Source organism: Prosopis cineraria, unplaced genomic scaffold (assembly GCF_029017545.1).
Source record: "Prosopis cineraria cultivar Desert tree isolate PC_DT_omini unplaced genomic scaffold, ASM2901754v1 PC7, whole genome shotgun sequence".
Classification (NCBI taxonomy): domain Eukaryota; kingdom Viridiplantae; phylum Streptophyta; class Magnoliopsida; order Fabales; family Fabaceae; genus Prosopis; species Prosopis cineraria.
In genome coordinates this window covers 28,176,397-28,198,567 of record NW_026555338.1, presented here as the reverse complement: position 1 = coordinate 28,198,567, position 22,171 = coordinate 28,176,397, and the positions used below count along the sequence as shown (strand labels likewise).

General features: G+C 32.4%; 4 protein-coding genes across 5 annotated transcripts; 1 reads left to right on the top strand and 3 right to left on the bottom strand.

Moving 5' to 3' along the window:
- Nucleotides 1–5,129: 5,129 nt before the first annotated feature.
- On the top strand, nt 5,130–7,643 carry LOC129315071 (GRAS family protein TF80-like). Its single transcript, XM_054958587.1, has 2 exons — nt 5,130–5,983; nt 7,059–7,643. Exons 1-2 carry the CDS (start codon nt 5,272–5,274, stop codon nt 7,583–7,585), a joined length of 1,239 nt encoding a protein of 412 aa, XP_054814562.1. The 5' UTR covers nt 5,130–5,271; the 3' UTR covers nt 7,586–7,643.
- A 1,448-nt stretch (nt 7,644–9,091) lies between these two features.
- On the bottom strand, nt 9,092–9,742 carry LOC129316873 (dirigent protein 22-like). The gene has a single exon (XM_054961244.1). It carries the CDS (start codon nt 9,725–9,727, stop codon nt 9,167–9,169), a length of 561 nt encoding a protein of 186 aa, XP_054817219.1. The 5' UTR covers nt 9,728–9,742; the 3' UTR covers nt 9,092–9,166.
- A 3,909-nt stretch (nt 9,743–13,651) lies between these two features.
- LOC129316855 (putative disease resistance RPP13-like protein 1) lies at nt 13,652–16,942 on the bottom strand. Of its 2 annotated transcripts, none has more exons than XM_054961224.1 (2): nt 14,260–16,942; nt 13,652–13,915 (listed from the first exon to the last, which is right to left on the bottom strand). In XM_054961224.1, exon 1 carries the CDS (start codon nt 16,836–16,838, stop codon nt 15,018–15,020), a length of 1,821 nt encoding a protein of 606 aa, XP_054817199.1. In that variant the 5' UTR covers nt 16,839–16,942; the 3' UTR covers nt 13,652–13,915; nt 14,260–15,017. The 2 variants fall into 2 exon arrangements, with proteins under 2 accessions (XP_054817199.1, XP_054817200.1); XM_054961225.1 differs by having other exon boundaries at nt 14,271–16,942.
- LOC129316685 (putative disease resistance protein RGA3) lies at nt 16,844–17,553 on the bottom strand. The gene is made up of 2 exons (XM_054961084.1): nt 16,947–17,553; nt 16,844–16,857 (listed from the first exon to the last, which is right to left on the bottom strand). Exons 1-2 carry the CDS (start codon nt 17,551–17,553, stop codon nt 16,844–16,846), a joined length of 621 nt encoding a protein of 206 aa, XP_054817059.1.
- Nucleotides 17,554–22,171: the final 4,618 nt, after the last annotated feature.

The window sequence follows — 22,171 nt, the reverse complement described above, 5'->3', positions numbered from 1 at the left end:
CAGTAGGGGTGTGTATAAGTTGACCGAGTCAATTGTTTTTTGGATCAAAACCATTTGTTTTCTTAGTATAGCAATTTTTCCCACGGCAAATAATGGGATGTCATTGCAGAATTATTTCTGTGTTGATATTGTATCTGTTTTCTGAATACTTATTTCCATGAACAGGACCTATTTGTGAAAATTTAAATTTCATCACATACAATCAGGAGTGTCAGTAAGAGTAATTTGTTATTTGTTTTAAGTTCATCACACGTATTTGATCTAGATTTTATGAATTAAAAAAAAAAAGAAAAGAAATAGAACCTTGTCTGTGAACTTATACAAGAACAGACTTAAGGTAGGAAATAACGGCAACTGCCACTTATTCACATGGATATCTATTTCATCCATCTCGATTAGCATCTGTCTCTCTCTACACAACCACACAATATCTATCATGAATATAATACACACCAGATGACCCTTTCTTTTAATTTTTTTTTTTAATTTGCCCCATTTAACTTTTAGAAGTCTCCAGCACATGCTTTAATCCATTCTTTAAGAAGACGCTTGATATACTATACCTCATGCATATTTTGAATGCATGAAGTCTCTGCTTACCTCAAATATATAGGCAAGGTTCTTCTTTGTAGATAGTAATCCCTTATGGACTCTTGCAATCCCTATCTCTTTTGGTCAAATTCTAACCTTTTGGTCGTCAAACCGAATAGACTTAGCCCTGTCCATGCAATCTTGGATGACAAGAGGAAGATTGAATAACCCTTTTCTCTGCAACTTTGAATGACAATAGACATAATGAATACAATTATAACAAATGATAATAAGGTTATTAAGGTTAAGATGCCAATTAACCAAACAACTCCCAAATTATGAATAATACTTCAACTCTTTTTCATATTTGTATATCATATATGTGTTAGTGCTTCTATATTCATGCATCTGACTCTCCATGAATAGATTCACCAATGCAGTACCTTAGAGACATGAAAGTGGAATGCAGGGGCTCGTTCCTACCTCGTCTCCTAGCGACCTGTGCTAAATATACTGAAACTCTTGACTTTAACAATGCAAGTGCAGCACTTGAGAACATTGCTAGTGTTGCCTCCCCTGATGGTGATCCAATGCGACCTACTTTAATAAAGGGCTTGCTTACAGGTTGGTCAAGAATATTCATGGTGTGTCTGAGGCCCTGCATGTGTCAAATCCCTTGCCAACCTTAGAACAACAGTATGCCAGAAAGTTGTTCGTTGACTTCTGCCCATTCTTGAATTTTTCTTATCTGATCACCAATCAGGCTATTGTTGAAGCCATGGAAAGAGAACAAGTGTTTCATATTATTGATCTCAATGCATGTGATGCTACTCAATGGATATATCTTCTTCATACTTTGAAGGAACAACGCCAAGGAGACCAACTACCTTTTCTGAAGATCACCGGAATTCATGAGAATAAAGAGGTTTTGGAACAAATGGGGTTTCAATTGATTCAAGAAGCTCAGAAAATCAGCATCCCCTTCCACTTCTATCCCATTGTAAGCCAGTTGGAGACTCTATGCTTCGAGAAATTGCCTCTGAAACCAGGAGAGCCCCTTGCTATAAGTTCTGTTCTTCATCTTCATTCTCTTCTGGCAGTTGATGATCAAATCACTCCTGATTCAGTCTTACCACCTACTCCTTCGCAATGTGTTTCACCTAAGATGAGGTGGTTTCTAAGTAGCCTTTTTAAACTCCAACCGAGGCTGATGGTCATTACAGAACAAGAATCAGATAACAATGGGCCTTCGTTGACAGACAGGCTTGATAAAGCACTGAACTTCTATGCTGCACTGTTTTATTGCTTGGAAGCTAATGTTCCAAAAGAAAAAGCAGCAGAGAGAATCCTGCTGGAGAAGATGCTTCTTGGGGAGGAGATAAAGAACATTATTGCTTGTGACGGAGTTGAAAGAAAAGAGAGGCATGTCAAGTTTCTGAAGACATGGTGCCCATCGCTTGAATTGGCCGGGTTCATGAGGGTCCCCATGGACTATGAGAGAATGTTGCAGATAACGAGGCCATTGCAGAGTTATGGGAGTGGATACAAGTTGCTAGACTTCAATCAATGTCTGTTTACATGCTGGAATGATCTCCCACTCTTTTCTATATCAGCCTGGAGGTTCTAAGGGAAAATTTCAAGGTGGACTTGTAAGAGCACTATAGGAAGCCCAGCTTCATGTCAAGCATGATGAAGTATCAATAGCATTGTTTGATTTGAGTTTGTTAACAATATACAAATGTAGGTGGTTTTATGTCTTTTTGTCCTAAACCATGTCCACTTGTAAGTTAAGTTGAGTCCGATGGTGAAGAATGAACTGTAATAATACCACCATAAAGCACCGTGGGTGCGTAAGCTTGTATAACAGAACAATAAAGTCAAAAGTTCTTTGACTACATTATTTCAACTCATCTATTTCATTGAGTTCTTTTAAGCTTTGTACTATGGTATTGGAGCTGTGATTTTTATCATCAATTGAGAATTCAGTGCAGTTAATAAGTGAAGAACCATAAAGAAGCAGCCCAAAGTTTACCGTCTTGACCTTCTCAAATCCAAATTCGGATCATACTTGAGAGGAAATCTTACACTCTGTTGTGTTGTTATTTTATTACATAAAAGTTCCCTTACTTTGTGTTTGCAGTTGGACACAGCATCTCCTCATTTGGATCACTGTAGATTTGGTGTGTGCTTGTTCTACGTTCACTAACTTGTCTAGTGTCTACATGTCTGAATTAAACTAGCACTTCACAGAAATTCATCAGCGATTTACAGAATGTGATATCTTTTGAAAACCCACTTTTCACTGCTTACTCTGTTTTTATTTATATTATTGTGAAAGCTATTTCAAATCAAACAGTGAGAGGAAAATTTGCGGAGATCCGAACCCTTTTGTGATCCTCCGTGCTGATAGGCAGAGAAACTTACACTGTAAATAATATAGAAACCTCAGTTATGGCTCTACTCCAACTTCTAGTAGTGGCGGAGCCACACATGTATTTCAGAGAGGGCATATGCCCCCCTCAAATGAAAAAAATTACTTACATAGAATTGACATATAAGTATTTATATTTTACACTCCCTCTTTTTTATAGTTTGTATTTTAAACCATTTTATATTATTTTTTAGCTTAGATTTAAAATTAATTTTTTTAACTCAAAAGCCCAATAAATTTTAGCTCACAATTTTAATATACTCAAATAGTAATATTATTTTACAAAAAATTAACATTTATTAAACCTATAAGAAAATAAGAAAAAAATATCTCGCCCGTGTCATTTGAAATCTTAATACAAATTTATCAAAAAATTAGTTGAAACTAAAAGGCATATTATTTATCTATTAGTTTGCTTTTCTTAAAATTAGCAATGATGTTATCTATTGTCACATCAATAGTTGAAAGAGTCTTTTCTATTATAAAGTTTGTAAAAATTTGATTGCACAATCGAATGAGGAATTTATGAATGAATAATTATTTCGTGGCTTATATTAAAAAAAATATATTGAAAGTATTGACAATGAGCTGATTGTTTAATAATTTCAGAACATGAAACCATGTAGAAAAAATTTATAAGGTATGTAATTATTAAATAATTTTTATTATTTTTTAAAATTATAAATATTTAAATGATTTTGTCCATCCTGGCCCAAGATCCTAACTCTGCCACTGACTTCTGGTGTTGCATTAAGTTGGATCTGGCTCAATTTTCAAATATAATTCCTTCTCTTACTTTAGTTTTTTATTTTATTTTATTTTTTAAAAAATGACTATCCTAAGAAAGATTTTAGAAGAAGAAACTGATATGCATTACAGACAACAGCTTTGTCCAGAGTTTCTGGTTTCTTGCAATAAGATGATATCCATAGGATTATATAACCTTATTCCATTGGCCCTATTCAATTTTCTTAGCCCATCACAATCTTCCATGTGTGTGTTTGCATAGAGTAATTCTCTTTGGGTGGATTAATGCATCTTGCTTTTGTTTTTAACCCTTCCTCCTAGTTGCATCATAGACTAGGCTGAATTAACTAAGCACTATATGGGTTACTTGCCTCGTTGCTAAGACAACTTTAATATATATTACAAAACCAAAGAAAGATAAATGTATGATCAGAAAAGAATCCAATGATCAATAACATATTATGACATAGGATTCTGTAATTATACCTGGGGACATCCGAAGCCTTAGGAGAAACATTTCTGAGCATATAGATATATATATATATATATATATTTTTGGCGAAAGTGGATATAGATACTGTTTGAAAGATGTTGTTTGTCCCTAGCTAGCACTTCCATAGACTAGGAGAGAAATGAGAGAGATATTTCTGTCTCAATATATTTATATACATACAAATGACCAGAAAAAAAAAACAAGTATTTAAATTTGTTTCATTCTACTAACGTTTCTTATTTCCTCGATCGGTAAAAAACCATATAACAATATAATAGAAATGGCGATGACATCAAACATCTTGTGTTTTGTCCTCAAATGAATGCAACATTCCTGCATCTCAAGTTTCTATAAAACAAAAACCCTTTTAATCAAAATTTTGCTCCCCTGAACTCCAAATATTTCAAGTCTCTTTATTGTATTACTCTTCACAATGGATACAGGTATATGCATATGGTCTATTTCTCCTCTCCAAATATTAGTTTATATATATTGCTGAATCCATTAAGAGTCTTTAGAGATATCGATTAACAAAACTACATATCTGTGAGCTTATTGTGAGGAGAAATTAAAGAAATTGTTCCTCTTTTTTTTTTTTTTGTGGCCAACAGTGTAATTGTTATGGAGACTTAGTGTTGTCCACGTGAGACTCAAGTAATAATCAAATGTAATTAGAGTGGGTTTGTGAATTTTTTTTTTCCAGATCAGGATCGTTTGATCTCAAAATCTTTTCCTACACCTCAGTCCACCTTGTCAGGGCACTACTTGTGGTTGATAGTGTAAATTGTAATAGATAAGTTTGTTTGTTTGTTTTTTTTTTTTACCAAAAAAAGTTTGTTTATTTATTCTTTATTTTTTAAAAAGGTAAAAATTAATAATTTGATATCTATAATTTTGAGTCCTTAATTGAGATCAAACTTCAACTTAACTCAGTCCAATTTGACTGAACACAGGCACAGCATAAACCAAAAGATTATTTGATTCTTAATTTCCTAGTTCATCTTTGTTGTTTGATTACTGATCAGGTTCAAGCTCAAGCTCAAACTCACCATACCAGTGGCTCAACGGCATGGAATGGGAAGCGAAGAGCATTTTAATGGCCCGTCTTCTTCCCCACGGTGCTAAACTTACAGAAACTGGCGATATCGTGAGCGTCGTAACCACCCTCCAGAAAATCGCCACCCTCGCCGCCCCAGACGGCGACGCCCTTCAACGCGTCGCCACTTACGCCAACGAAGGCCTCGCTTATCGGATGCTCAATAAGTACATACCTGGTCTGTCGGAATCACTCCGGCTGACAAATCGCTTGTCAGCGTCGGAGCTGGTTCTTGTCCGGAGACTCTTCCGAGAGTTGTGTCCCTTCTTGATGTTCTCGTACTGGATCTCGAATCACGCCATCGCCGAAGCCATGAGAGGCGAACCGGTGATACATGTGATCGATTTCAACGCTTCCGATCCAGAGCAGTGGATCCATTTTCTTCATACATTGAAGGATCTGTGTCACGCGGATAATCGACCTCTGCCGTTTCTGAAAATCACGGGGATTCACGAGAAGAAGGAAGTTCTTGAACAAACGGGGTTTCTGTTGATGAGAGAGGCTGAGAAATTGAAATTCCCTTTCTTCTTTTATCCATTTGAGTGCAAATTGGAGAATCTGATGTTTGAAAAATTGCCTTTGAAGCCAGAAGAGCCTCTTGCAATCGTTTCTGTTCTTCAGCTCCATTCCCTTCTCGCTGCTGATGATAATCAAACGGCCACGACGGGGATTAATTCTCCTGCAGGTACGGCTATTTTCAAATGGATATTATTGGCGGGTGTTGGTAGAGCAGGGAACATCGGCTCCTATAGGCTCAAATTTGCCTGTAAATTCTTTTTATTGCTTTTTATTTTTTAAATTTTTTAAAAATTAAAAATTTTAATTATAATATTTCAAAATAATAAATATTCTAATTTTAAAGTATATAAATTATAAAATTTAAATTTAATTTAAAAATTAAAAAATATTTTAGGCATAAAGCAAAAATTGGCTGGTCGAATCTTTTTTTTTTTTTTAAACTTATTAATGTTAGACTTTAAAGTCAATTTCACTAAAAAAATTTTAGATCCAAACCTTTATAAAAACATACTTAGATGGGCAATTTGTGAAATTCGATTCTTATTCTCAACTCTAGTGTTGGTAACTTAGGAATAATAATAGTAGGGGAATTAATCATTTACTCCTAATAATTTTTGACTTAATCCTAACTCTATTATTAAATTTTTCATTATTATGATTCAATCTTTATAATTTTAATTATTTAAATATTAGTTTTTATATTTAGAAAAATAAAATTATAATTATTTTATAACTTAGAAACTACTATTTTAAAATGCTAAAATTATAGGGACTTAGTGAGTTACCACCACCAAAAACTAGCATTACCACTAAATTTTAAAAGAAGTTTAATATAAGATCATAACAACAGCATTCTTAAAACCTTAAAGCATAATCCCTTTATAACTTTTAATAATTTTGTTTTTATAAAAAAATATAATATAATTATTATTATCGAACATTTCATTTAACTGATAAGGGAGTCGTGCTAGTATAACTAGAATCTTAAATTCAAGCATTGGAAATGTTATAGCATTAATAATAGAGATTCTGCTCAAAAGGATGTGTTCCCTACTCAATCCCAATTAGTCTGGCCCTCATTAAGTTTTATCAACTCAATGTGGGACATGCAAGCTTAAGATACTAGATGTTTCACACACAAAAAAATTATGATTATAATTATTGTCCTTATTTATTTTGGTGCCTTCTAGTCAACCCACTTGATGGATTAGGTCAAATGATGATGAATGGGTATTTTTCAGAGTTGCTTGGGAAACTTAGGATCAGACCAAGTCCTGATTCAGCTCTTTCTCCATGTGCTTCCCCTAAGATGGAGTGTTTTCTAAATGCAATCTGGAACCTCAAACCCAGGTTGATGCTCATCACTGAGCAAGAATCAAATGCTAACGAGCATGCTCTCAAGACAAGGCTAGAGAATGCACTCATATTCTACGGTGCACTCTTTGATTGCTTAGAAGCCAATGTTCCTAAAGCAAGAGAAGCAGATAGAACAATCATGGAGAGGATGCTTCTGGGTGAAGAAATCAAGAACATCATTGCTTGTGAAGGAGTTCAGAGAAAAGAGAGACATGAGAAAGCTGAGACATGGGTTCGATGGCTTGAGCTTGCTGGGTTTCAAAGAAGATCTTTGAGCTATGCTAGAATGTTGCAGGCAACAAGGCCATTGCAGAACTATGGAAGAGGATACAAGCTTATAGAGCATGATCAATGCCTCTTTGTTTGTTGGGATGATCGACCTCTCTACTCAATATCAGCATGGAAGTTCTAAAGACTTCAACTCATCATCAAGGAGAGAAATAGAGATAAAGACGATGGTATGCATTGGAAACACAAAATCTCTTCGTTTCCTTATCATCATTTTCTCTTCACTTCCCAAATTACATACCATTTGACTAAAACAAATTCACTTAATGCAGTGATATCAATTGTTATAATTGGGGAAGTGAAAGGAAAATGATGATAAGAAAATAGAAAGATTTCACGTCCATGTAGTAGAACTCACATATCTCCAAGTTCTACTATCATTTATATCTCTCTTCTCTCATAATTTAATGGGATCAAGCTACTCTTTAAGATTTTTTTTGTCTTGACTTATTTTAAGTGCACTTAAAATAGGTGTGCTTTTCGTATATCTATACAAGTCAAGACCATTTCACTTGAAGAGAATCTATACTTCAAAATGATGCAGCTGAACATGGGGGAAAATGTGAGCCCACAATTGACCATTAAGCCATTGAAGGGAGTATGAGCCCACAATTGACCATAGCCATTGAGGGGGACAATGTAGGTCCAAATTATAAAAGATACAGAAATCAATCTCAAGTTTAGAAAAACACATAAGCTTGTTAGTTTAATGTACTTTTTATAAGTATATGCAGCCATTTACAGTTTGCTTATGTGACTTTTTATAATTGGTTTGATTTATGTAATAAAGTTTGATCATCTGATGAGATTTGTTGCAATATGTATCTGCTAAAATTGGGGAGATAAAAAGAGAGAGAAATGTTGGTCCACTTTCTCATCTCTCTCTTGGTATATTAGTGTTTTATATATTGGGTCTATATATACCTTATATATCTTTCCTAATTTTTCATATTATCAAGTGTACTTAGCATCAATAAATTAGAATTTTAAGATGAAAAGGTTGATATTTGTAAGATAGGGAAAGGGTGATTTAGTTAAAATTTATATCTTTTTGTATCCTTTTTCATCTTTTCTACTGCAAAGATTCTATTAATAATTGACCTTTTGTTGTTATTTGTTCTCCCTAATAACACAGTAATTTAGATTAAGCTTAACAAATTAGTTCAAATGAGCTTGAAAAATTTTAAAATTAAATTTGAGAGTTTCTTTTAAAAAAAAAATTTACTTCCAACTCATGTGAACTATTGAAAAAAATCTAAGTCAAGCTTGAACTTAAATGAATTTAGTTCAAATAATCAAATTCATTTTTATTATTAATAAAATAAAATTAATATTTACTCCAACTTTCATTTAAAACTTACAAACCCTTCCCTAAACTCCCAGTTAATATATTTTACACTCTTAGATGAAATTTTAATTTTTTTTTAAACATTGTTTGAAAATATTTTAGAAAATAAATATAAGAGCTTACTTCAATCTTAATTTAAATAAGCTAAATATAAGAGCTTACCTCACAAAAATTAATGGATATATATATATATTAAAACATTAAAACAGTGTGACCCAATACAATTACAAATACAGATAGTGTCAGAAGCAGCATGATTTTTCTTTTTAAAATGGATAGGTATGGATGAAGCGATGATCAATAAGACAATAACTGCTAAAACAATAATAAGACTAAACAAAGCAAAAAAGCAGAGACTTAGAAATGAATCACAGTAACATTGTACTCCACAACAGCACTTCCAGATTTAGGATCAAACCAAAGAGTATGAGCCAAAGCATAACCTCTGGCAAATCGAAACAAACCACTTCCTCCGACAATAGGCATCTCCCTGACATCTTCCATCGGAGGGTTCCTCCCAAGAACACTCAGTGAACTGCCTCTGTAAATCCCCTCTATGAACGCATAGTTCATCACCATCAGCAACACGACGTCGTGTTGAGACGCCGACGCGTACATTCCCTGAGCTCTTCCCACTAGCTTGGAGGTCAGTTCTGGTCCTTCTGTTAAAGGGTCATCAGTCATGAAAGTGGTTCCAAAATTGCTTTTTTCAGGGCTAATGATTCTGACAGCACTAGGGTTTTTGCCGTCGAGAGTGTCGTGGAAGAAGAAGTGAAGGTGAGTCGTTTTTTGCGTGTGTGTTGTGGTTAAGGCGATAGGGTTGTGTTCTGAGAAAGCTCCATTGATGGTGGAGATGTAAGTAGAGAAGATAGTGATAGAGAAGAGAATGATGATGAGTAAGCTGAGAGGGAGAGCCATTTGTTTTGCTCAGATATGTTCTGTTCATTTGGTTTACTTTGCATAGCACTGATCTTATTTATAGATTTACAGATCATAGATTTGGAGATGACATCAATTGGGCATTGGTTTTGATTAAGCTTTATGTGTACTTAACTCAGCAATTAGATCTTTTTTGATTTAAGATACATTTCCCTTTGGCAAAAAAAAAAAAAAAAAAAATCCTTGGCAATCAGATCTGGACGTTGAGATGGTTTAACAGCAGAATTTATTACACACTACCAATATGCCATGTCATTTGTGCTGTATTCACTAGATCCAAATGTAAAGAAAAGTTAAGAAATAAAGTATTTGTGTATTTGATTTTCAATTTTATCAAAAGTTAGTCAACTAAAAATTCATTTGGTAAAAAATAATTTGGTAAAAGTTAGTTATGAAATTTGTGTTTAGATAAATTTTTTAAAAACTAGTTTGATAAATTAAAAATTATTTAGATTATAATGATGATGATGTAAAATTAGAAGAGTGGAAATGAATTGACAAAAAAATTCTGCAAAGGTTTTTTAGAAAGCTATCCAAAATTAAGTTCAAGAAATAGACTTTTGGAGCTTTTTCAATATACTTTTTAAATGAACTTTGAAAATAGTTTGAGAAAATAAAACATCTTTTACATTCTTAAATTTTTAAAAATTTTTTTTGAATGTAAACTATAAGCAAATCAAACCGGCTTGGAATCAATAAAGAGAAGATGTTTGTATCTTGAAAATATAAAATAAATTTAAATCTTCTTATCTTGTGAGTGTTCCTTGTAACAATAAAAATCATGAATTCAATCAGACAGTCAACAAAGATATTAGCACAAGATGTAGGAAAAAAAAAATCAAATCATAGTTTTTCTACTATAATTCAATGATTATATAACTGTAAAGAAATAATTAAAATATATTCTCATAAAATGTCATTGAAGTCACGGTTTTATTTATTTCTAATCAAGCATAAATTTTTAAGCCTAGATGAAATTCTAAAATTATAATATAGATACTTAATGGGTAAGAGAACTTGAAATACTCACATAATTCAACAAAAGTGGGTTTAACTGAAAATATGTTACCTCATACTCCCTCCGTTTTTATATATAAGGTATTTTTTAAAAAAAAATTTATTTCTAAATATAAGACATGGTAATAATATTTTTGAGTAATTAAACAGTTTTATCTTTATCTTAAAAAATGAAATAGATAATAGATTGTTAATTATATATTTTCCTTACTACCATTATGATATTAATTATGATATTATTAGGAATAAAATTAAAAAATTATTGTGTTTTTATGTGAGTTTAACTAAATAAGAAATCTTTATTGATATGTGAAATTTAATTAAAAATATCTTATATATAGAGACAGAAGGAGTATCTTACAAGAATATTGTTCAAATACTGCTAATTTAAGAACCTTATTATTAAATAATTTGTAAGTATTTTTGTAATTATTTGAGACATGTATGGGGTTTAATTTATTAAGTAGTAATTTCTATGGTTAACCGGGCTTCAAATAATCTAAAGAGAGAATGACAATTAGATATTAATAGAACAAATTAATAAAAATTAAATTTCAAAAAAATTTAAAAAATTATAAATACTAATTCAAATAATTCTAAACAAGAATTTGAATTACAATATCACATTTAAAACTTAAATATCTTATTTATAATTAAGGTTTTTAGATTTATTGTTGTTTAAATTAATATTTAGAACTCATTTCTCAAAAAAAAAAAATAGTGTCAGATCCACATTATCATTAATTCATTTTTCTATGCCTTATTGTCATTCTGCCTGATTAAAATTGTGGCAATCATAATAGGATCCAACATCTAGGATTGGTCAGCTTTTGTAAAGCATGTTTGCCCCTCTCTCTCTCTCTCTCTCTCTCTCTCTCTCTCTCTCTCCTCTCTCTCTCACATTTTTTTTTTTTATTTTCTGGCGAAAGTTTGCTTCCCTTACAAACAATGCTTCTTCGGCCTCTTTTTAAATCTTTGACAGCAAACCCACATTTTTCCCACTTTCATGTTCCATGTTTTGGTTCTTATCCACGCATTCTTCTGTATAAAAGACATCTGATATATGTTTTTTAACAATAGTTGTTCTTTTTTATTTTTTTAACAACAATCCAATAATATTCAGTATTATATTAACCAAGTTAAATCGTAGTTGGCAGGATCCCAGGTAGATGAAAAAAAGGTTCTCCCAACATATAGGTTTTTTTATTCACGAAAATTGAGTTCAAGATCATAAGGAGCTTTGTCTTTATCTTTTTTTTTTTGTTTTATTTTTAATCTGCAAAGTCCGAATTAAATTATTTCCATTCAATTCAATTATCATCCAATAAAGCCTTCCATTTGGTGCCTCATAAATCAAAATCGTGAATAAGACCATGATTTTGGGGCACTCTAGAAATTGGCACATTTTCTGTTTGGAATCTGGAGTAAAGCAAAAACCATCACATTATTATATAGGAATAGAAAATTATCCAAAGTTTCCAAAATAGTAGTGCTTGATCACATAATTGAAATGATAGAAGAAGCCAACACGCTCAAAAAAAGCCTTTCCCAGCATGCAAGAAGAAGCATGCTTGCTTGTGCCTCCCGCAAACAAACACAAGCTTTTGATCATCCTCATGATGACAAGTGTCAACGATGAGGTTGATAGAAAACAAAAATAAATGAGAAAATTATACTCAAGTTCCTCTCAATACAATTAAATACTCTAACCTTTATTAACATTGTAACCACATTCACCACAATTAAATAGTTATCAATTTGTTATGCTTAGATGTCAATAGATTTTGTAATATTGAATTATCTTGTTTAGATGCAAACGTAATTTTTCAAAAAAAAAAAAAAATCCCCTGTTTTTTGGGCCAAAAAATACTCATGTTTTGTAAACTCTTGTTTCTTAATGTTATTATTCTCTTTTTATCCAAAAAAAAAAACAAAGAAAGAGAATCAAAGCTAAATTTAAGCACAAACTTGTTGATTTACAGGCTTCTTATAATGCAAGATATATCATACAAGATAAATCAGCAATTCAGAGGGAATCAGATTTCAAACACACATGAGCTATTTATTGAAGGAAATTACAAGAGAAAGATATACTGTTCTATCTTGTTTATTGACTCAATAGTCTTGTTCATTATCCAGAGGGAAGAACGTCAATTGCACAATATGAATCAGTATTCTCATTCTCAATCCATTGGCAATCAGCAGATTCATCCTATCAGTATATACAATAAAAAAAATTGATCATTTATTTACTTCCATTATGACCAATTGTCTTCAAAACCACCTTCAACATTCCGAACCTACAATGAGAAGGGGTTGAGCTTGAAATGAAATTCAACTTTGCTTGAGTGATGCATGCATTTTTCCAATCAATAATCCTTTCACCATTATCCTTGGAAATTTTTGAATCATCGCAGTTAAGTTATGCAGATTCCAAGAGGATCCTAGTTAAGTATGGTAGCCTAGTTTCAATGCACATAATAGAGTAAAAATGGGTACATATTGTCTCCTGATGTTAAGCTTCTGGCCTCTCCAGGTGTACACAAAGTAGGTTTACTTTTTGTTCACCTGGAAAGATTAGAACCCATGGATCTAGAGACAACTCTGGTCCAGTAAAGTTTTATAGATCATTAGAAGAAGGCCAAAAAGAAATAAGCATGTGGTAGTTATAATTCCTTAAAGGAAATTCATGAATTATTAAAAATTTACATACCAATTCTTTTATGTTAAATCAGAGTAAGAAATTAAAGGAAGGTGTATATCTCATCTAGACTTTTAGCATGTAAATTTTGGCAGATTGAACTAGTATAAGTAGTTAAACACACATGTTAAATTACTACTATCATAATCTACCAATTTTTACAAGACCAACTGACCAAGTCTACACAAAAGTGTTTTCACATGTAGTGTTGATACTAGATCATCAATAGATCAAGTGCCATAAAAAATATTAATTATTAACATACATAGTAGTTTTTGTTCTATCATATCTTTTGAAAGTTGAAGCAACATAGAAAAATCTTGCCTGAGATTGCAAAGAACAAGCTGGTGCAAAGTAAATGCCGCATTCCTGAAGCTGCTAGAACGCATGTTAAGTCAGTTAACAGAGGTCTTAGATCACGATGATTTCTGCCTCAGCCACATGGCTTTCTGAATATTACATGAAAAGTATCAATATCATTTAAGAAAAATGGATATCCGAAAGGAAATAAATGTTCCATGTATATATATATGTATTATATATATAACTAAAATAGAATTCATAGTCATCAGAAAAAAATCCCCAATCTGAAACCAATCAATGAATTAAACTAGAAAAGGGCCCATCATTGCCGCCAGTTATCAAAGCAAACGTACCGTTAAAAAATTTGAAGTAATAGATTTAAGGGATTTAAATATGGATTTAAATTCCAAACCAAGTTTTGGCCCCAAAAAAAATAAAAAATTCCAACCAAGTAAATAGCAGATAAAAGTTTCTTATTTTCAAAACTAACCATTCACTCACACTCAGTGGCCCAACAAGTCTTGCAAGATTCTGAACAGGGACTGAAACATGTCTCGAGTATGAAGTTTAGCCATATCTGATTAATCTTCTGTTGATACGTATGCGGGGAATGTGAGCAATTTTGGGCCAACCTTCATTTTTTTCCCCGTTGCATCTTGGTTCAAGCAACGGGCAATTCCATGCATGCAGGGCAGAAAGGGAGGCTGGAAGTTTTTCTGGTATGCACTGAAGTTCTGAGTTTTTCTGGTATGCACTGAAGTTCTGAACAGTCTCTTATCTCCAATGACTGTAGAGAGGTCAATTTCTGAATCCCATGTCCACTCAACACTTAAAATTCTGGAGTTTACGTATATAAAGGGAGGAAAGAGAAGATGGAAGCAACCATTCTTCTGGGAAGGATTCCCCATCTTTGCATGCACCTTTGATACCAAAGCTTCGAAGAGAAGGGAGTCTTTGCAAATCCCAGTTCTCTCTCTCAACAAAGAGCTTGTCACAGCGATTGATCTCTAATGAATGTAAACCTTCTGGCAGTCCTTCTGCTGGAAACAGCTCAAGCTCTGGACAGAGAAATATATTCAAAGTCACTAGAGAAGGAAGCAGGTTACTCATCTGATGGGGCAATGACTTTAAATTCTTGCAATTGTCAATGAAGAGATAAGTGAGGTTTAGAGCTGAGAGTCCATCTTCTGGAAAAGAAACAAAATCAGGACAATTACTTATCCTTATGGAGGTGAGAGATGGAAAATGCTACAAGTGATCCCCTGAAGTTGAAAGAGACTCTAGATTCTGACATCCTTCAAGGTCAAGATGGCTCGGCTTTGGAAAGAAACTTAAAATCAAGGACTTGAGAGAACCAAAGCTAAATTTTATGCACAAACGCTCAAGAGTTGAAAAATATTGGTTCATGGGAAGCTCAAAAATCCCACAGTTTGCAACGTTGAGTGACTTCAATGTGTTAGCAAGGCCAATTTGAGGAAGCTGACGAATTACCTGGCAGCTTGTGATGCTTAGCTTTTCAATAGAACAATTCCTGTTGTCTGCAACCCCAAATGGCAACTCAAAAGAATCATATCCACCAATTGAAAAATCCAACAAACGAGGTGGCAGTTCCTTCATTGATACCTTTTTACAGTCTTTCAACTGCAATTCCCAGATTGTTGGGGGAACAGTGGCTACAAGTTGCTCACACTTTGAAATCACCCGTTTGGCTAGAAAAGGGAGTTTTTTGGGCAAGCCCTTCAGTTTTGGGCAATTTTTTATATAAAGCTGTTGAAGACAAGGAAATGCTCCATCTGCATTTTCATCTATTACTGTAAAAGGAAGCCATACTTGCCACTGGGGCATGTTCTCAAAGCGCAAAGTTTGAAGGGACCTGAATGGTCTAACTGCATTTCTGCGAGATGGCTCAACTTGGTCAGAAGGAATGTAATAAAAAGAATCACCAATAGAAACTACAAGTGAAAGCCGTGTTAACGAGAGAGCTTTGAGGGAAGGCAATTGCCCAAGTGGTGGCAAGAGAACACAAGTTGTACAGTCATCAATACATAGAGATGCTAAATTTAAAAACTGGCATCCACCTAACCAGTCTGGGAACGATGTGCTCCCATAACCCTTGATGGTAAGTTTCCTTAAGGCTTTAGGAGGTTGCAAGTGAGGAAGTACACTTCTAACTTCTTCTGAATTATTTGCGGTCCCATTCCATTTCAACACCAATTCATTAAGCTTCTCTTTACCGACCAAATTAGCCATCATGGCATCTTGAGGACTAGCAACATGTTGCAGATTGGAAATAGTGAGCTTTTTCCGAACAAATTGAAGTTCCTTCAACTCTTTGATGCTCGACCCACATCTATTACCTTGAACAAATACTGTTAATATCTGAAGATTTTTCAATCTACCCATATGCTGTGGTGTCTGACTTAATTTTGTTCCACTTATATCCAAACATCTGAGATTAGTTAGCCTTTCCAAGTTGAAAGGCAATTCAGTAAGGTAAGAACAATTTGTCAGCAGCAAAGTCTGCAAATTGTTCAAAGAACCTACAGAGTCTGGTAACTTGGAGATGGATGTTGAAGAGAGGTCTAGATATCTTAAATGTATCAAATTACCAATTGCATCCAGAATAACTGTCAAATTGCGGCAGTTAGAGAGGGAAAGTTCCCTCAAACTTGTTAGTTTTGAAAGTAAGCCACTTAAAGCCTCATCGTTTAAGCATCTAGACCATGATAACACTTGTGATGGGAGAAAGGTGCGCAGATTTTCGCATATGGCCATAATATTCTCTAAATCATCGAATTTCACCTTGGAATATGACATGTGACGAGTTTTTTTTGACATGGCATGTGTCTTTACACCCTCTAATCTGAAGGTGAATTCTCCAGAGACAAAATTCGGCCAGGTCACCCATAAGGTCATGAATAAAGAAGCACTTTTTACTTGATTGCTGAAAGAATGACCTAGATGCCAGGTCATTGAAGTATTCTTTACCAACTTCTTCCGTTCTCCTATTTCTATTGGAATGTTGCAGAAGCAGAAGATCTTCCGCCATCCATAAGCGCACAAGTTCATTCCGTTTAAATTGATAATTCTTTGGAAACATGGAACAATAGGCGAAGCATCGCTTTAGATGTGATGGAAGAGGGTGATAGCTCAATATAAGAGCATGAAGAACATTGCTCCTAGCATCTGGAAAATCCCATATATCACTTTTCAATACCTTTTCCCATTCACTTTCATCCCTTTTAGAGCGCAAGAGACCCCTTAGAGCTTTAGCTGTCAATGGTAGTCCACTACATTTTTTCACTATATTTCTCCCTGTATCTCTCAACTTAGCAAATGTATCCAATTCTATCCCTTCAAATGCGTGCTCAGCAAATAACAACCAACAATCATCATCTGACAATAATTTTAAATGATAAATTGGAACAGTGAGCATGGTTGATGCAACAATTTCACTTCGTGTTGTGACTATGATCTTACTTCCCTGTGCCCCATATTCAAAAGGACGCCGTAAGATTTCCCATACAATATAGTTCTCGTTCCATACATCATCTAAAACGATGAGAAATCTCTTATTGCTGAGGAACTCCTTGAGCTTAATCTGTTGATGATTAAGATCTGATGCATCACATGTTAGAGGGATTGCCTCTATAATAGTCCTTCTCATTCCAGAGACATCAAATTCTTGGGTAACACAAACCCATACTTTGAGGTCAAAATACTCCTTCACCATGTCGTCATTGTACACAACTTGAGCAAGGGTGGTCTTCCCAACCCTACCCATCCCCACTATGGAGAGGACACAAATCTTAGCAGCACCAGAATCTGAGAGCAGCAGCTTGATAATAGACTGTTTATCATAATCTCTTCCATAAATACCAGACTTTCCAAAGAAGTAGTTTGAAATTTTTTTGAAGGAATTCCACTGACACGTTCCCTCAAACCCAGAACATCTTTTTGTTTCATTAAATTTCTAACTTCTCAATGATCATATTAATCCCATCACTAAACTCACCAAGGGAAGAAAGCGAAAAGCAACTCACCTTGTTATTGATTCCACTCCCTAATTCAGCTTCCATTTTCAGATTTGAAGCTGATATAGTTGTAATGATCTTATCCAAAACGTCTTCGGCTTCAAAGGAATCTTTAAGATCATTCACCCATTCGCGGACATGCAAATCTGCAGCCTGCCTCTCTTCTGCGTGCGTGATTGACCAGAGCATCGACAGATCGCAATGTCATCTTCAACTTATCCAGTTGGAGATTAAGGCCATTGCTCTGTTTTACTCCCTTGATGAAGTCTTGCATCTCACGAGAGGCCATCCTGTCAAATAAAGTATCCACAAAAGCAGTGAGAAAAGCCCCGGCCACCAATTCAGCTGCCATGATCGTAAGTTTTGCCCCCCTCTTTTGCCTTTGCAAATGCAGCAACTGGAAGAAAACTCGGTTGGAATTTTGCAAAAGAGCAAGGAGAGCACCAAGACTTTAGAGTCATAGAGTGGTTCACAACTTTCAGCGGATAAATTATTAAGCTTTCAAATCGTAAGAGTTCTCATTGAAAATTACCTGGTCATTTTCATGCCGGCCAGCCCATGAATTTTAATATGGCAGAGAGAGAGAGAGAGATTGCATTTTCTTGCATGGTCAGAAGAGAGAGAGAGAGAGAGATTGCCTTTGTACAACTATTAAACTATGGAAGTATTCTCTGAAAATTAGGTAAATTATGGCCCTCGAATTGCACGATTAGTTTAGTTTCTAGAACTTGGCAAAACGACCTCAAGCAAATAGACTCATAGGACTTAGTTTTATCTTTCGACTTCAATCAAAAGGAAGACAAAGCAGAGGGCAAAACCATGCTTGTTTGGCCATTTTTGTGCTTTAAGCCTTGAAGGTAACGGCAAATATTTATTGTTAAAAATATATTCCTTCTATTAAAAATATAAAATATTTTTTAAAAAATTAAATATTTAAAAATATAAAAATATTTTTAATCTTTCGAGACGTAATTATTATTTTTTTTTATAAAAATACCTATATTGATAATAACTTTATATTTATTATAGAGTATTTAATAAGAATAAATATAAAAAATAGAATTAATTTAAAAATAGATAATCATTTTATTTGGGTGAGATTTAATTAAAATATATTATATTATTTTGTAAGGGAGAAAGTAGTAGATATTATGAAAAAAGGAAGAATCTCACTTAGGACCTCAAAAGCACAAAAATTTACAATTATGGCTCGATACAATTACAAACTCTGTGCATGCCTGAAGGTCCTCTTTACAACTATTATTGTGTGTGAAAAGACATTATTGCTGTCGCGCCCAATCGGAATTTCTTAAGGAGAAAATTGAATAAAAATATAAATATTTTAGAGTTGTCATCAAAATTTTAAAAGATAATTTTAGAAACCTCTTTAATTGTATGGTCTACATTTAGAGGAAAGAATAAAGGAGTCGATTGTGTATGAGAAACGTGTTAGGCACCTTACAACATCTATTCATATGAATAGTTACCTTAAGTTAACTATATAAATTTAAATGGCCTTAAAAAATTTATTAATTATCCCTAATAAAAAAAATAAGATAAAAAATTAATAAAATTAAAAAGGAGAATTTTATTTATTTATAAGTTAGACTTAACCTAGGATGAGACGCTAAAGCTCACGTACCCTTTTGAGGGATCAAAACTCACATAATTCGAGATAAAAATGCGTGCCTCTTGATTGAGATTTTTTTAAATAAAATATTATTTATTAATTTTTTTATAATATTTTTAATGTTGGTTTGTAGTTTTTATTTAAGAAAATATTTGTGACAAAATCTTGAGGGATTTTCTTGTGAAAAATATTTTAATAAGATTTAAGAAAGCTTCATGCATTCACCTTTTAAAAATTATTTTATTTTATTTTATTTATTTTTAGGAAAATATTTTTTTTACTTAAGGATAAAATGTTTGAAATGTACTTGTGATAATTTATTGTTACATAAGAAAAGTTATTTGATTTACAAATCTATGAGGATTTTGAAAGTCTCACACAACTATCAGTTCAAAACTTTATACACATGATAATTTATTATTATAAAATAAATAAATTAACTTATAAATTTGTGTGGACTCTGAAAGTCTCGAGCAATCAAAGTAATATGAATTGTTTTATAAATGTATATGTTGATAATTTATCCACATGTATATCAAATTAATTAATTTAAAAATTTATGAGGATTCTAGAAGTCTCTCATAACAAATAAGTTAGATAAAATCATATAATGAGGAATTAATAAACAAAGATTTAATATTTAAGTTTTGAAGTTACTTTTCTCAAAATTTCTCATAATGATTCTCGTGTGATATATACTACCAAATTTAATTATGATGCCAAGCTTTCTCATGTATTACAATCAAATGCTATTATAAAATAAAAGAAGTTCTCAGTCAAGTATCATATCAAACTTAAAGAGTGATATGCGTTGGTAGACGTGGTCATAAGCAATGGACTCAAAACCAAGGAGTTAACATTCAAAGCCAATGACATCGTGCTTATGGAGAAAGCAAGAAGACGAATAGAGAATCCAAACTCAAATTTTAGATTGAAAGATAAGAGGCCAAATCCAATAATAATTATATGAATGATCAAGTTTCATTTAAAAAATAAATTAAGAAAAATAGAGGGCGAAAGAATAAAATGTGTAAACATTTATATAGTTTAAGAGAGATGAGCTTACATCTAGTTACTTTATCAATCATATCTCTTGTTCTACTATTTTCTATCATGCTATTTTCCTCTCACAATTTTTTCTTGAGTCTCTCTCTAATTGTTCCATGCTCTATCTTTGATTTCCTTTATATAGATCCATACACTTAGAGTTTTTCTAATATCTCAATCCTATTGTGATCAATACTCATATTTTATATATTCTTATATTATTATTTTTATTATTTAGAGATTGGATATTAATTATTACCTTTCCTATTATTATATCCTAATTATTATATTATTTTGAAATTTTAAAATCTAATATTAAATATTAGAGTATCTTGAAATCTTCAAATAAAATTAAATTATATTATCTTGAAATCTTTAAATTATAATATTATATTATATTCTGATTATTTCAATTATGATATTGTGATCTAGCTTGATTATATTTTTTCATTATCTTTGTATCCGACTTTTTTTAATATTTTGTTCTAAAATATTTTTTATTTTCATTCTTATTAATTTTTCTTTTTTATTTTATTATAAATATTATCTTATTTGTTTATTAAGATTTTAATAAAATACGGTGTTATAATTGGCTTGGGAGTGGGAGAAGACAAACACCGAAAGAGCGATCTGAGCTCACCAGCTCCATGAATTGAAAGTTTCTCAGCTACAGTGGTGAGCATTTCTATGCTTCGGAGCCCTGTGTGTCATTCAACTTCCAAAAGGCTCAACCTTCTTGAAAAAAAGAAGAAGATATAAGTAATTGTGAAAAGAAATAAATAATTAATTGTTAGTTATCATAAATCAACAATATTATAACTATAAATTATAATATTATAACTTGTAAAATATAAGTTGGTTTTGGTTAAATTGTGAAAGAATAAATTCAAAAGTATCTACATGTACATTTATATGCTTTAATTGTCAATATCTTTTTAAAAATTATTCAAATTATATTATATACATGTAAAGGGTCCAACAATTAAGTTGGTTTTAAGTAGTAGTTTTTTTTTAAAAAAAAATTAAGTCTTTTTTTATATTATGTTTAGAATAGTTTGGTTTTCTGATTCAAATTAAGTTATTATTGATTCCAATCGTTGGTCCTACCGTTTGGTTTGGTACATATTTTAAAGCAATCAAATCAACTAGTAAGCATCTAATTTATTATGGTGAAGATTATAATTTCTTTTCAAGTAACGAATAGACATTTAACATATGAATATAAATTTCAAATAATATTTATTTATGACTTTTATTTTGTCATACAATATGTGGGCAATGAAAATTGTACAGTTAGAAGTTCTGAATAAATCACCACTCTGAAGTATTTTGTGGAAAGTCAAATTGCCAATGAAAACGATCCTACTAACCTGAATGACTTAAAGAACGATGCAGAAAATCCAAAAAGTGGTTCATGAAAATGAGCAAAAATCCATTAAGAGCAAATTATAATATCAAAATTTCTTAATGACTCCCACTTACATGGCTCGGTCAGAAAGTAAGATCACAATGGAATATGAAATGAATATTGAATAACTTGTAATAAAGTTGCTATCTTAAAATTTATTTCAATTTTTCGAAATAGATTTCTCAAATTTAATTTTCATTAAATTATTAAAATTTCACAATCATGTTGTTATGATTTTGAAGGAAAATAATATCATAAATTTAATTATGTATGGGCTATATAG

What these genes read in the sequence shown, in the direction of transcription:
- LOC129316873 (XM_054961244.1), bottom strand. Translation starts at nt 9,727, where the DNA reads ATGGCTCTCCCTCTCAGCTTACTCATCATCATTCTCTTCTCTATCACT.
- LOC129316855 (XM_054961224.1), bottom strand. Translation starts at nt 16,838, where the DNA reads ATGAACTTGTGCGCTTATGGATGGCGGAAGATCTTCTGCTTCTGCAAC.
- LOC129316685 (XM_054961084.1), bottom strand. Translation starts at nt 17,553, where the DNA reads ATGGGTAGGGTTGGGAAGACCACCCTTGCTCAAGTTGTGTACAATGAC.
- LOC129315071 (XM_054958587.1), top strand. Translation starts at nt 5,272, where the DNA reads ATGGAATGGGAAGCGAAGAGCATTTTAATGGCCCGTCTTCTTCCCCAC. An exon ending in GGGGATTAATTCTCCTGCAG is followed by an intron (nt 5,984 to 7,058) that starts GTACGGCTATTT and finishes GGTATTTTTCAG; the next exon opens with AGTTGCTTGGGAAACTTAGG.